Below are 15,768 nucleotides of genomic sequence, written 5' to 3'. Positions count from 1 at the left end.
ACAAAGTTCAACTCCCAGTTGCGCTTTGAGCTATTTTTCCTGTCTTCCACGTATCACAATTGAAGAAGTGCCTTCGTGTACCGGAGGAACGAGTGGAAGTTCGAGATATCAAGTTGAAGTCAGACTTGGTATATGAAGAAAAACCCGTAGCGATTCTTGATCGCAAGGAACGGGAGACGCGTAATCGGGTGGTTAAGCTCTACAAGGTGTTGTGGAGCAACCACGGGGAAGAAGATGCCACTTGGGAGACGGAGGATTATTTAAAAGAAGTTTACAAAACCTTCTTCGAAAATCAGTAAGCTTTCAAATCTCGGGACGAGATTTTTGTAAGGGGGGAGGGCTGTAACACCCCAGTGTTATGGTTGCATTGATCATGTGCATAGCATGAGCATCATCATCTACTCAAAGCATATCATGATCATCATCTATCTTGAGGCATGTCATTCTATGCAAAATTGTGATTTAAATTGCTTAAATAGGCCTCCTATGCTTATGTTTGAGTGAACAATGCTTGTGTTTGTGCTTAATGCCTTGGTAATTAGTTTATCTATGCTTAACTTAACTTTGGGAACAATGTTCATGTTGATCACTTCTCCAAAATAATCACTTAAGTCATACTTATGCAAATAGGCCCTAGAAACCTCTTTTGCTTAGGCTTTTAAAAAGTGTTTCATAAAATGTTTGCATGTCAAAACTTCCTACAGCAAAGTTGTAGCCAATTTTATAAGGAACAAAAGTTGTTTTATGACCATCTCATGAAAATGATCACAAATAGCTCAAAAGTGGCCCACAAGGCAGTTTTGGGGTGGTTTCCTATACTTAGAAAAATTTCTAAGTCCTGGGTGCTTTGCAGTTTGCTCGAGGGGGTGTTCTTCATCTTCCTGTTTGAATTCTAGGCCGAATCAAGCTGTGACCTTGTAAGCATTGTTGGAGTACTCGTGTAGCTCTCCAGCATGGAGCTTTTAGTCAGCAAAATCATCGAGTGATTAAGGAGTAAATCATCGGGCAAAATCGAGTTTCAGTCGGCTTGGGGGAACTGAATCGCGTCGTCGTCAGACAGGGGGAGCTCGCCGGTGTGCCGCGTGTCTGGACTCGTGGTGTCCGTACGTCGCCGTTGGCCCTGCTCGTCAGTCCTCCGCACGTCCTTCAGCTCGCCACGGCGTCCCCGGTCGTGTGGACAGCGCCAGTCCACTCCCGGTTCGCTCTCTCTCGCGTGCGTCGTCGTCTCCGCGTCGCCGCCGTTGCTTCGGCGAGCTCGCGCGCGCGCATCTCCGTGTCTCCGGTCAAGCAACTCCGTCCAGTGCTCCGCAAGCCTCTCCTCTCCACCGTCGTCGAGCTGGTTGCGACTGCCGAGCCTCGGTGAGCCCGCATTGCCTGCTCCGACGCGAGCTTACCTCGCCGGAGTTCCGCCATGGTCACCAGCGTCGTGGCCAGGGCTCTGTAGTCCACCATTCCTTCTCATTCTTGTCCCAAAAGCTTCGCTAGGTCTTGCTGTTACTCGTCCGCGTTCTCTTCTGCTCTGTCTTCGGTCAGAGACGCCGGCGGTCGGCCGCGCACCACCGCCGTGCCGCCATTCGCGAGGGCAAGGTACCTAGGGTCCGGTAGAGTTAGGGTTTTGGGTACCGCTAGATGCGGAATGCAGTGGGGAGCACGATGGTGCCCTTGGCCAGCGCCGAGACCTCGCCGTCGACGAGATCTCCGGCGGTCAAGCCGCGCCTCTGCTTCCGGGTCACTGGCAGGTGGGGTCCGTTGACGCGCGGGTCCCCTCTGTCAGTCTCTCTTTCTCCTTTGTTTAAATCAGGGTTTGAGCTGATTTTGTAAAAATCATATCTCTAGTTCTGCTGATCCCAAAATGTGGAAACAAATTTTGTGGTATTCCTTGAGATGGCTAGTATTTAATAAAAATATAAAATGAATCATGTTTTCTGAGAAATTATTTATTAAGGATTTAATCTTGTTATTCTTGGTTAAATGCATATCTCTTGTTATACTGCTTAGTTTGCCCTGAAAATTTTATGGTAGCCTTTGCATGGCATTAGAGTGCTTTGATAATTATTTCATTATTTTTGGAGCCCTGCAGCTTTGTTATATAATTTGTGTTTGAAATTTGGCTTGTTTCCTTAATTAAATCATATAAAATAATTGGTGCTTATGCTGGTGTTCTACTTTGATGGTAAACTTGTTTATGGTATTCCTAAGATGTAAATAATCTGAAATCTGTTGTTTGACACCATATAAGTCATGTTTCTGAATTTATGAAATAAATGCCTTGATACATGTTAAATACATATCTTTATTTTGGTATGTGCAATTGCTGTGAAATTTTTATGGTGATACTTTGATGATGTCCTTGTGCTTCTGTAATTTTTATAGGTTTTTCTGAGCACTTTGACTGGTATCTTGTAATTATGCTCTTATTTAGAATTAATTAATAAATGCCTTGTTAAGTAAATGTTTTGGGAGTTTCCATCTGGTGTTCTGGTTGTTTTATAATATGCTTAGGATCATAAGCCATGTGGTTGGCATGGTTTGTGTCTTGGTCATGTCATTAAATAATTAACTTTAGGGTTAAATGCTGTTCTGGACAGCAAGGGAGCAATTTAACTGTTACTTAAATGATAACTTGACTTTCTGTGAAACTTGTCTAAATCAAAGTTGTTCTAAATTTGTTGAACTAGCTGTGGTTTAAATTTGAGGTCATTTGGCCAAGTAGTTTAAAAGTTATAGCTGTTCCAAGTTGGGTTCCAGAAATAGGGGTTCTCTGTTTTTCTGGGACAGAACCTGGAACTTTGTTTAAAATGACTAGATTAATATTTGAATCTTGCTGTCATGTTTGCAGATGAGTTGTAGACAATTTCAGAAGCTTTCCAGAATGTCTTCACACATGTTTGTTGGATCTGTCTATCATTAGTTATGATTTATTTACTGAGCATACTTGTTTTGTGTTGATTGCTGCTCTAGTGTCATGATAGGTTTTGGGCTATGTTAACTTATTTATTTATGCGAGTTAGTATGACTTTTGCTCCGTAAATGAGTGTCCAGTGATTTGCTTGTGTTGTTAAGCATTCATCGTTAGCATGTGCATCTTCTTATTGTTCGAGCATGCAATAGGTGCACCGGACGTGGCAGTTTCCTTCGATCTCCAAGCGAACCCCGAAGGACAGGAAGGCAACCAGGAGGTGGAGGTCCAGCAAGTCGGACTCGAGGAGCCCGAAGAAGAAGTTGAGTGCCCGAATCACGAGCCGGCATCGTTCGTGAAAGGCAAGCCCCGGAGCATTCTAAGTCTCCCTCTATTTTCGAAAGTTTACTTAATATGTTATATCTATTGATGCATTACGTATAGGAGTTGTGATGAAACTGTTGCTGCATTCTACTCTATCCTTGTCCAGATAATTCACCCTCCCTGGTTGTAGAGTTAGGATCGAGTAGCAGCTTAGCTATGCTTTAATCGGTAGAAGTCGGGTGATATCCTGTCATCCGCGCGATATAGGGTTATGTCGGATCACGATGGTCTATATGTGCTATCGTGGATGGAACCCGATTAAATTGACTTAAGCCGGGCGGAGTTTTGCAAGTTTGTAGTAACTCCGTCTGTGGCAGCTAAGGACCGATCGTTGTACGTCCTCTTGTCATGTTGAACGCATGCCTGACACTTAGTTGGCCGGATAACTCGTTCCGACCACGAAGCCGAGTAGTATGACTCAGGCCGGAAGACCGGCAAGTATAAAGTGCGCACTACCGGAGGAAGTGCGATGTGCGGGGGACCATTGGCGTAAGTCCAAAGGCAGGTGAGTTAAAATTCCTGACCTCCCTGGCAGAGTGGTAGCCCTGGGAGTGCGGCGCTGATCGGAGCCGCGATTCCTGAGTTGTACCAAAGGTGACCCGTTGGCTCTCCGGCAGGGGATGCTTGGGTGAGTGCTAGGAATAACCCTCCAGCTGGATAGGAATTCGATTCGAATCGCCGTCTCTCCCGGTTAGTGAGATCTTGACAGAGCAGCGGCAAACGTAGCATTCACTAATGAACTTGGTTCATGATAATAATGATGGCAAGAAGAACATATAATGAATTTGATATGGTTATTATTGTTTGTAATAATCAAGTGATGTGTTGTAGTACAGGTGCTAATCTAGTGATAGGCTGATGATAAATAAATATGATGCTTCCAAATTAACTTAATTGTAATTTAAGCTTTTGGCAAAAGGTGAGTCAACCAGCTCCACTTAACATTTAGCCTTGCATGATCCTTGGTGTCTTTTATGTTTTACTAGACGGGTAAGTCTAGCTGAGTACATTCTCGTACTCAGGGTTTATTCCCACCTGTTGCAGATGACATCTTCTATGACGGTTTCTGCAAGACCTGTCTCCATCCCGCTGGGGATGAGGACTAACCGTTGGGCACGGTTCTCTAATCTTCTTGTCTATGATGCTTTTGGAAGGATGGCATAGACTCTGGCAGTAACAAACTTGTGAACTGAACTTTGAACAAGTGTGTGTAATTATTTTGCTTCCGCTACTTCGAACTTGAGTTGTAATAACTTAATGACTCCGATGTGGTGCCGCTTCGACGGCAATGAATGACTATGTAACATTCGTTGTGTTTATGTTGAACTATTACGATCTTGGTTTGTTGCGAGTTGGTTTGAAGTCCTTCGTGATTTCGATTGACTACCGGGATTATATGGGCTCAAGTTTGGAAACTTGATTGATTGTCGATCGTTTCTACACTTGAACTCTTATAATTTGGTCGGTTCTGTGACAAGCGATACGGCGGGCCTCGAATCGATCTTCTGGTTGCTCGCAACGAATTAGGCAGTCGAGGAATGGCGTGTGCTAGTCGATCGGTCGACCGGGTCATTGGTTGGCCTCCATCACCTCTGTTGCCGCTAGCAGGGCCTTGATGGCGTCGGTTTGTTGGGGGGCGGTGGTTTTGACGTCAGCCCCCGAGCCTAAATCGATAGATGGCTCGCGAAGATCTCTCGAGAATGCATCGGGTGGAACCGTGCCTCGAGTCGACGTGATCTTAGCGAGTTCGTCGGCTACCTTGTTGTAGCGTCGGGCGATGTGGACGAGCTCGAGACCATGGAACTTATCCTCGAGTCGACAGACCTCCTTGCAATACGCCTCCACTTTTGGGTCGTGGCAGTTTGAGGCCTTCATCACTTTGTCGATGACGAGCTAGGAGTCGCCTCGAACGTCGAGGCGTCGGACTCCTAGCTCGATGGCAATCTTCAGACCGTTGACAAGGGCCTCGTACTCCGTGACATTGTTGGATGCGGCAAAATGTATCCTGATGACATACCTCGCTGATGAAATAGGCCGGCCTCTGAACTGACAGCACATGCCCCTCTTCCTACCTCTCGACCACCACGGCTGCACTGACGACCTGGGTCTTGGAGGCAACGTATAGAAGCAGAGGTTCTGCAGGTTGAGGCGGGACTAGGACTGGTGCAGAGGTCAGTGTTTTCTTCAAGTTATCGAGTGCTTCCTCGGCCTCGGGGGTCCAAGAGAAACGCTCGACTTTCTTCAGGAGTCGATACAGCAGCAACGCCTTTTCTCCCAACCTCGAGATAAAACGACTCAGCGCCGCTAAGCATCCCGTGACTCTCTGCACGCCCTTGATGTCTCGGATTGGCCCCATTCTCGTGATGGCCGAGACTTTCTTGGGGTTGGCCTCGATGCTGCGCTGGGAAACGATGTAACCTAGGAGCATGCTTCGAGGCACGCCGAAAACATACTTCTCGGGGTTGAGCTTGATCTTGTTGGCGCGTAAGCAACTGAAAGCGATCTCGAGGTCCTGAATCAGGTCTCCTCGTTTCTTTGACTTGATGATGATGTCATCGACATAGGCCTCAACCGTCAACTCTATATGTTTGCCAAACACGTGGAGCATGCATCGCTGGTATGTAGCTCCCACGTTTCGAAGCCCGAACGGCATGGTTACATAACAATACATCCCGAAAGGCGTAATGAAAGATGTCGCGAGCTGGTCGGACTCTTTCATTTTTATTTGATGGTAACTAGAATATGCATCAAGGAAAGAAAGGGTATAACACTCCAAAATTTTTAATTTTGGATTGTTATTAGAAAACACTAAATTAAATAAGGATTTAAAATATTTCTAAAATACTACAAGATTTTATTAATTATTGTCATTAGAAAAAAATGAGAAAAATGTGAAATTCTAAAATTTTTGTAAAGTTAAGTGAAGGGTGTTTTGTTTTGTTTTGTGTGCTTTGTGCCCTAGCTTTGTTTGGCTTGTAAAAAAATGAATTTCAAAATTTCTGGCGAGCCACTTTTAGGTCCTTTTGGTTTTCGGAAAAATAAAATTCCGAAAGTCCTATTTGAAAACTAATTTATATTTAAGTTGAAAGACAATTTTGATGTGTGTTATTAAGAAAATATGTTTTGGTTCCAAAAGTAGTGAAGAATAGAAGCCCTAAAAATAATCTTAAATTAGGAAATTAAATTTTGGTTTATAAAGGTGTTGACAAATTTGGTCTAAACCCTTTTGAAATAAAAAGAAAACTCTTTTTTTTCTTTCTTTCTCTTTTTGGCCCGCTTTAGCTTTTGGCCTAGCCCTCTCCTACAGCCGGCCCAGCGTCGCAGCAGCAGGCCGAGCCCAGCCCCGCGGCCCAGCTCCACTTGCCCCCTGCGCCCGCGCTTTCTCACCGCCAGGCGGGCCTCGCTTGTCAGCGGGAGCGGCCTTCTTCCCCGTCGCGCCGTGTGATGCGAAGGCCATCGCCACCGCTCGATCCGAGCGCCCGCACGCGAACCGAGGATGGTCGCGCCTATAAGAGGGCCACGCCGAACCCCCTGCGCCCCCTTCGAACCCTAACCAAGCTCCGCCGCCACTCCTAACCCTAGCAGCGCCGCCGCCATTGCCGTAGCCGCGGAGCCGAGGTTCCGCCACCGTCGTTCTCTGTCTCCTCTCCGTCTCTGTCAACAAGAGCGCCACCCTGAGGTTCGCAAGGAGGTGAGGAACTCTCCCGTACCCTCGCCTTAGCTCTCTGCCTCCTCTAGCGCCCTCTGGCCGAGCTCCGACGAGCTTGCGGCCGCCGTCCATGGCGCCGCCGCGTGCGTAGCCGCCTCCAGCCTTATCCGGTTGTCATGGACCCCGCGTCGAGTTCGCGTTGCCGAGCCGCACCTGCTCGTACCCTCGCCTCGGCCTCCCGTGCCCTATCGCGCGATCTCGCCGAACTCCAATGAGCCCCGAGCCGGCGCCCATGGCGCGCCGCCGCAAAGAGGCGCTGCCTCGGCGGCCTTCCCGGCTGGAGGACCCGCAGCCGCCCGATCTTGAGCCAACGGCTCAGATCTACCGCGGACCAAGTCAGCGCCTGCGTCAGCGCCTCGTCAGCGCCACGTCAGTGAAGACGGGTCAACCAGGTCAAGCCACGGTCCACCTTGCACTTTTGCAGAAAACACCCTTAGCTTTAGTGAAATCAACCCGCAGTCCAATCCCTGTTCAAAAATAATTAGGTTTAGGTCCCGACTTTATCAGTTTAACCACTGTAGCCATCGGTATTTAAAGATTTAGTCCAAAATGCTTTTAAAATTCAGTTTTATTTATTTAAAATACGAAAAATAGCTCTGTTTATTCACAGTTTTGCCACCGATCTAGTTTTGGCCATAGAATGCGCGTTTTAATTCCGATTGAGCCCGTTCTCGTCGCGTTAGTTTCATATCGCCACGCTCTACGCAGTAGTATAAATTTTTATCATGTAATTTATTTCTGAATTTATTGATTTAAATATAATTTGATTAATAGCTTTTAAATTTGAAACAATCTAGGGTTGTAATTCGGTTCTCGTTGCATTGTGACTATGTCGATGTAATATACATATTAGCAGTGCTATATTTATTGTCTCATGTTTATGAGTATAATTAATCCGATTAATGTTTCGAATGCATTCCTATTTAATTAATTTAAAAACACATTAGGTTTACACTTTGGTATTTATAATCAAATGTGAACTCAAATACTTCTTAATTATAATTTGGTTATTTAAACATGAAGCACATAAATAATTTAGTAATATTTATCTAGAGTCTTTTTGATTTAAAAGTAAATAATGTTTATAATTTTGATCTTTTGTAAATAAATAAATGCCCACGTTATTAATATCAACTTTAATGTTTCTTTATTAGTTATAACTTGATTAGTTTAAATATGATATATAATCACTCGATTAGTTGCTTTCATATGTTCTATATTTCAAAACTATAAATGCTTGATTGGCTTTAGTGGTATATAATTAATTATAAATAGAATATGACTAACATTTAACCTTAACCTTTATAATCTCTTACAGTTTGGTCAACTCAACTTTTAGACAAAGTCTATCACCTCTTTTCATAAAATACGACCAGCGTAGCCATCTTCTCCGTTTCACTTCGAACCTCGAAAGTCTGTCTGTTTAACGATAGCTCCGTTCTCAACCGTTCTTGGGTTGTCACGATCGTAGCCACAAGCCATGTCGTTTAGTGCGCTCTTCTTTTCAAAGCTTTACTTTTGATTGATGCTTGTTCTTAGTCGTGATTGTTGTTTGTTTGTTTGTCTATTTGTGTTGCTTGGTTGCTACGCGTAGAAGAAGTGTGGTTCGTCAACAGTGAAGACCAGGAGCTGACGACCGACAGTCGAAGCAGAAGTTGGAGAACAGAAGAAGGAAGTCAAAGATTTCTGAGCAGTTAAACACTAGGAATTAAGGCAAGTGCAGGCACCCTTTGATCATATTGTACCTATGAACTTTAAATACATTTACTTTCCATTGCATGTGTCTTAATACTGCAAACCCTAAGGACATGACTAGCCCTCTACTATATTCCTTATACTCCTGGGTTTATACATGGGTAGAATAGTGAACAGTAGTTATGCTTAGTTGCTCAACTCATCTAATCTATATAATAATAAAAATAATGATCTTGCTTAATAAATTCTTCAATGATGATAAATGATTAAATGATGAACAATGGTCACTTCGGTGATGGAGATTTTGGATGCTTACGAGCATCGTGATGATGGTGGTGACAGGGGGAGCGGGTACTGTTGGTGGTCCGGTTTGCCGGGCGTACCCGTCTCTGCTCTCCGTAAGGACTTAGTCAGGGAGCGGCCCCCTGGGACTTACAGTGCAGCTCCAAGCTATATGGCTCTGGCTTGACTAATTATCAGGACCTCCGCTGGTAGGGTGTTACTTTCCGGCTGGGCGTAAGGAATGTAGCTTGGGTATTCATATTAAGAGGTCGGTCAGTTCGGGGTCCCATTGCTATGGGCACGGCTGCCGCGCGCCCCGGCAAAAACTTACGAGTGGCATCCTATTAGTTGGACCTTGTGAAAGGTCTCGTAGTGAAACCCTGCCTGCTCACCTTGGTAGTGTTTTGGGGAGTCGCGACCCCGGGCGAATGGGAATCACGACTTGGAGTGAACGTGCACACCTCTGCAGAGTGTAAAACTGATATATCAGCCGTGCTCACGGTCACGAGCGGCCCAGACCCTCACTTGATGAGCAAATTGGATTCACTGGATACTTGGAGGCGAAACTTGGTTGAGGTTGCTACCTCGGGCTTTGGCGGAATGGCTATTCCGTGTTGGCAGGATTGCTATCCTGTGTTCTTAACTGGGATTGCTATCCCATGACCTTAATGGGGTTGCTACCCCGAGTTACTATCCGAGGTTGCTACCTCGGAGATCTTAATAATAATAATTATTATAATGATGAGTAATAATATTGTTAATATACTTTCATCTAATTAAGGGTTGGGATGTTTTACTCATGTTTAGTAATAGGTTGTTTTAATAAAAGAATTGTAATAAAAGTTTACCAACTTAAAAGCTCACTTGCAGTTAAAGAGTGTCAGCTTTTCCTTTGATTAAGCCTTGCATGTCATTATACTTTCCGCCTGTACTTGTTGAGTTCGACATGAACTCACCCTTGCTATTTTCCCCACACCCCAGTGTGTAGTAAAGTGCTGCTCAGAAGAAGGATAAAGATGTCATGAAGTTTTCTAGAAGGATATCAAAAGTGCTTGGCGTACGGAGCCCCCAGTCAACCGTCCCTGAGAAGATTGGAGCCTAAGAAGTTTAGCTACTGTTTCCGCGTACTCTGATGTTTGTAAGTGTTAATATAGATATGTTTTCTGCTATATATAACATTGTTTTCTGACATTTCTATTCTTTGTTGTATGTGTGGACTTCCTGGGCACACATATGACGACTCTGGTCTTATTTTAAAAAGCCAGGGTGTGACAGGAATGGTATCGGAGCAATGTTGACTGTAGGACGTATGCCTAGATAGCACTGGTCGATTTCTAAAGCTTATTTTGATATAAAACTATTTTCTTATCCCTTGACTATTTGATTCTGACTATTTCTTCATCCTTGTCATGTTGTATCCCCTCCTTAAATAGCTTCCTTTGAGCTATTTCTATTAATCTCCTTGGCTTTTGTTTAGATGTTTTACTTAAGTTTTCAAAACTTATTTTATTCCAAAATTCGATGGCTCTTCATCATCTCAGACTTGCCTTTTAGGATGACACCCACTGTTGAAGAAGCACGTGTAGTATCGTTGATGTGACGCGTGCTTGTTTTGCTTGGTTTGTTGTTTGTGTGTTGTCTTTGTTCTAGTATTTTGAAGGAGTTCTGGAAGAAGTCGATTGGGGATTAGCTCGATCTCTGTTAAGTGGGGTAGTAATCTCTCTTATCCTATCCATATCTTTTGTCAATCTTAATCCTGTCTAGCTATTCTCTCCTACCCTATGTCATACTCTTTGCCTATATTACTCTAGCTCATTCTACTATTGCCTAATGTCAGATGATTGATTCAAGAGGTGACATCAATGGAAAGAATACCAGTGATCAGAGTCAACCAATAACTTCTGCAACACAATTGAGCAGTGAAGAGATGATAGCTTAGCAATCCCAAATCCTAGAGATGACAGCTGATCATATGGCTAGACTCCAGAAGCTTTTGATACTACAATCTTTACTTCTCCAAGGCGACATTGAAGAAGCTTACACCAAATGTCAGGAAGACCCAACTATGCTACCCTTGTCCCTAGTAAACCAGGAGAAGCCCTTGTCTATGCAAGATCAAGTACTAAGTGGAGTGGAACCACAAAAAGATTCTTAGTTATATTTAGAGAAGAATATGACTGAAACTCAGGAAGAAGCAATGAAGCGACAAGTCGTAGAAGCCTGGAAGAACATGAAAGCTAAGAAAGATGGTATTAATGAGGCACTTGGGATTCAAGAGCCGTGTAACTGCTGCAGATACTATGGTTTACCTTGTCTTCAGAACAAGTCAAGTGAAGGAAAGATTGAAGTACCCCAGGATCAACAAACTGAAGGTAACAAGAAAAGGAAGGCAATCTTCCTAGAGCCACTATTAAGTGTCGAGACAAATCTGAGATCTACATCACAGTTACTTGTAGCTCCAAACTCGCATCAGACACATTCATATCTTGAAGAGTTAGATGTCCCTTCAGCTACACTTGCTATGCCAGAGATATGCCTAGATGGATGGACCATCACCTATATAGAATTTCAGCCTCGAAAGAGTAATCAAGCTAAGAAGCGAAATAGTGAAGAGACTCCATTGAAGGAGAACCCTCAGAACCAACAAGTTAGTAGCACTTTAGTTAATCCCGACACATCAATTCGAGGAGCTCAATGTCAGGATAGCACCAATGTTAAAACTGTTAGCAATGCTTGTTACCAGCGTCACGAAGAGGGACATCACAAGAAGCATTGTCCAAAGAAGTACCCAGTTCGTGACTACGTTAATGGTAGATTGAACCATGTGGATTTGTGTACTGCTCGTAAAGCACAAAATGTGGTGTTTGGATCAATTCTAGTAAACTCAACTCCTGCCACTGTTTTGTTTGACTCAGGTTCTTCACATTCTTTCATCTCAAACAAATATGTTGCCAATCATAAGATGCTTATGTTGGGAATGAAGAAATCCATACAAGTAAAATCACCAAGAGGGAAGATAAAAGCAACACACATATGCCCAAAAGTCAGTCTCGGTATAAAAGGTGTAAATTTTGAGGTGAATCTTGTAGTTTTGGAATCAATGGAGATTGATGTCGTTCTTGGAAGAGGATCGTTAACCGCTTGTCATGGAAAGATTGACTGTACCCAACACTCAGTATCTCTAACCACCCCATCAGGAGATAGGTTTATGTATGAAGGTATTCATCCTCATCCCAAGAATTGAAGGACTAATGGAATGATTGTATCGACAATGAGGCAGTTCGAAAGAAATGTGGACCTTATAGAGAGGCAATATTTTCTCAACATCAGGTGTGAAGTACATTGTATTAGGAGATCTAGATCGATTTGAACCAGTCAAGGAAATATGTAACTCTTATGAAGTCAGCGATGGCTTTTATCTTATAATGATTTTGCCTTCAGGTCGCTTGTAATCTTCTTTGTAAAAAGAGATGTCTTTTTAATTGGACATTATCATTCTTAATCTCCTAATATGAGTTATGAGTTGGTTGTCAAGATGTTTAGTCTATTTGTGGTGACCATGGAATCTCAGGCAAAGCACCTGGTGCTGTCCCAACATCGAGTGGTAGTGCTTACCCGTGAAGTGATCTTAAACATTCCATGCAGAATGAGTTGACAACCTTTGTGCAGTTCTCTCTCGTAATATTTCCCCAACACTGCAAGTGGTATGAGAAATCTACTTAGGACCCATCTATGGAGACCATAGAGAAGCATCAAGTGTCCTAGGAAGAGTGGTGCTTGTTGACCTATCAAAGCAAGACATAAGAAACCAAAGTCCTAAGATAAGATTTATTTTTTTTTTCACCCTGGACTCCTTGATGGACTATCACGTGACCAAATTCAGAACCTGAAGGTCCGATATACCACCATACCATTATGGTCAATTTCTCAAGACCCCATTATGGTCAATTTCTCAAGACCCCTTGGATTGCTTTCTCATGTGGTGTTCAAGAGTTTTCTCCTAGATAAATCTTTTGTCTTTTAACTTAAGTCTCACACTTTTACTAAGATAACTAAGGTTATTCTTAATCTATCCTTTCCAATCATTATGTTGTTTCTCTCCCTGTCTCTCAGAATCTCAAGAGGTGCAGTGTTTTGTCGAACTAGTAACCTCCAAAGGAAAACTTTGAAGATTATCTACCGACAAGATGAGTGTTCTTATACAGGATTTTGGAAGATAAGCAACACTTGGTTTAAGTGGGGTAGCGTCCGCTACGATCATCACTCTCGAAAATCTCTAATCAGAAAGACATGGAGAACTATATATTGATCCTTATCATTCTTGCGACAAACCTTTATCTTTTTTGCCAAACCGTGATCATGGATCTTACAAATGATTAAGCGTGAAGACTAAAAACATGGGTCTTTGTCAACTTTTGGTAATTCTTTATCCTTTCATCTACTATCTTATACATATCTGGAATCAAGGAAATTGTGAGCACTATGATATCTATCTTTATCTCCTATGTATCATCTCTTGTTAATATTGGCTTCTTGCCCTTGCACCTTATCATAATACAGGATCCAAAGATCAATATCTCATACGTTTATCTTTCCATGTCATCAGTCTTTATCATACTTTTTACCCTATGTCTATCTTTAATCCTTTGATCACATCTTGAAAGTTAAAAAACAAAACTTTGGTGATCTACTTTATCTTCCTCTCAAGTCTCTCCAAATCTCGGGACGAGATTATGTTAAGTGGGGTAGATCTATAACACTCCAAAATTTTTAATTTTGGATTGTTATTAGAAAACACTAAATTAAATAAGGATTTAAAATGTTTCTAAAATACTACAAGATTTTATTAATTATTGTCATTACAAAAAAATGAGAAAAATGTGAAATTCTAAAATTTTTGTAAAGTTAAGTGAAGGGTGTTTTGTTTTGTTTTGTGTGCTTTGTGCCCTAGCTTTGTTTGGCTTGTAAAAAAATGAATTTCAAAATTTTTGGCGAGCCACTTTTAGGTCCTTTTGGTTTTCGGAAAAATAAAATTCTGAAAGTCCTATTTGAAAACTAATTTATATTTAAGTTGAAAGACAATTTTGATGTGTGTTATTAAGAAAATATGTTTTGGTTCCAAAAGTAGTGAAGAATAGAAGCCCTAAAAATAATCTTAAATTAGGAAATTAAATTTTGGTTTATAAAGGTGTTGACAAATTTGGTCTAAACCCTTTTGAAATAAAAGGAAAATTCTTTTTTTTTCTTTCTTTCTCTTTTTGGCCCGCTTTAGCTTTTGGCCTAGCCCTCTCCTACAGCTGGCCCAGCGTCGCAGCAGCAGGCCGAGCCCAGCCCCGCGGCCCAGCTCCACTTGCCCCCTGCGCCCGCGCTTTCTCACCGCCACGCGGGCCTTGCTTGTCAGCGGGAGCGGCCTTCTTCCCCGCCGCGCCGTGTGATGCGGAGGCCATCGCCACCGCTCGATCCGAGCGCCCACACGCGAACCGAGGATGGTCGCGCCTATAAGAGGGCCACGCCGAACCCCCTGTGCCCCCTTCGAACCCTAACCAAGCTCCGCCGCCACCCCTAACCCTAGCAGCGCCGCCGCCATTGCCGTAGCCGCGGAGCCTAGGTTCCGCCACCGTCGTTCTCTGTCTCCTCTCCGTCTCTGTCAACAAGAGCGCCACCCTGAGGTTCGCAAGGAGGTGAGGAACTCTCCCGTACCCTCGCCTTAGCTCTCTGCCTCCTCTAGCGCCCTCTGGCCGAGCTCCGACGAGCTTGCGGCCGCCGTCCATGGCGCCGCCGCGTGCGTAGCCGCCTCCAGCCTTCTCCGGTTGTCGTGGACCCCGCGTCGAGTTCGCGTTGCCGAGCCGCACCTGCTCGTACCCTCGCCTCGGCCTCCCGTGCCCTATCGCGCGATCTCGCCGAACTCCGATGGGCCCCGAGCCGGCGCCCATGGCGCGCCGCCGCAAAGAGGCGCTGCCCCGGCGGCCTTTCCGGCTGGAGGACCCGCAGCCGCCCGATCTTGAGCCAACGGCTCAGATCTACCGCGGACCAAGTCAGCGCCTGCGTCAGCGCTTGCGTCAGCGCCACATCAGCGAAGACGGGTCAACCAGGTCAAGCCACGGTCCGCCCTTGCACTTTTGCAGAAAACACCCTCAGCTTTTGTGAAATCAACCGGCAGTCCAATCCCTGTTCAAAAATAATTAGGTTTAGGTCCCGACTTTATCAGTTTAACCACTGTAGCCATCGGTATTTAAAGATTTAGTCCAAAATGCTTTTAAAATTCAGTTTTATTTATTTAAAATACGAAAAATAGCTCTGTTTATTCACAGTTTTGCCACCGATCTAGTTTTGGCCATAGAATGCGCGTTTTAATTCCGATTGAGCCCGTTCTCGTCGCGTTAGTTTCATATCGCCATGCTCTACGCAGTAGTATAAATATTTATCATGTAATTTATTTCTGAATTTATTGATTTAAATATAATTTGATTAATAGCTTTTAAATTTGAAACAATCTAGGGTTGTAATTCGGTTCTCGTTGCATTGTGACTATGTCGATGTAATATACATATTAGCAGTGCTATATTTATTGTCTCATGTTTATGAGTATAATTAATCCGATTAATGTTTCGAATGCATTCCTATTTAATTAATTTAAAAACACATTAGGTTTACACTTTGGTATTTATAATCAAATGTGATCTCAAATACTTCTTAATTATAATTTGGTTATTTAAACATGAAGCACATAAATAATTTAGTAATATTTATCTAGAGTCTTTTTGATTTAAAAGTAAATGATGTTTATAATTTTGATCTT

General features: G+C 43.4%; 1 protein-coding gene across 1 annotated transcript; it reads right to left on the bottom strand.

Moving 5' to 3' along the window:
• Positions 14,261 to 14,902, bottom strand: LOC110431946. The gene has a single exon (XM_021451804.1). The coding sequence runs from the start codon at positions 14,900 to 14,902 to the stop codon at positions 14,261 to 14,263; it is 642 nt and encodes a 213-aa protein (XP_021307479.1).

This window comes from Sorghum bicolor, chromosome 1, assembly GCF_000003195.3.
Source record: "Sorghum bicolor cultivar BTx623 chromosome 1, Sorghum_bicolor_NCBIv3, whole genome shotgun sequence".
Taxonomy (NCBI): domain Eukaryota; kingdom Viridiplantae; phylum Streptophyta; class Magnoliopsida; order Poales; family Poaceae; genus Sorghum; species Sorghum bicolor.
The sequence above is the reverse complement of the archived record's forward strand: the minus strand, read 5'-3'. Positions and strand labels throughout refer to the sequence as shown.

What these genes read in the sequence shown, in the direction of transcription:
- LOC110431946 (XM_021451804.1), bottom strand. Translation starts at nt 14,902, where the DNA reads ATGGGCGCCGGCTCGGGGCCCATCGGAGTTCGGCGAGATCGCGCGATA.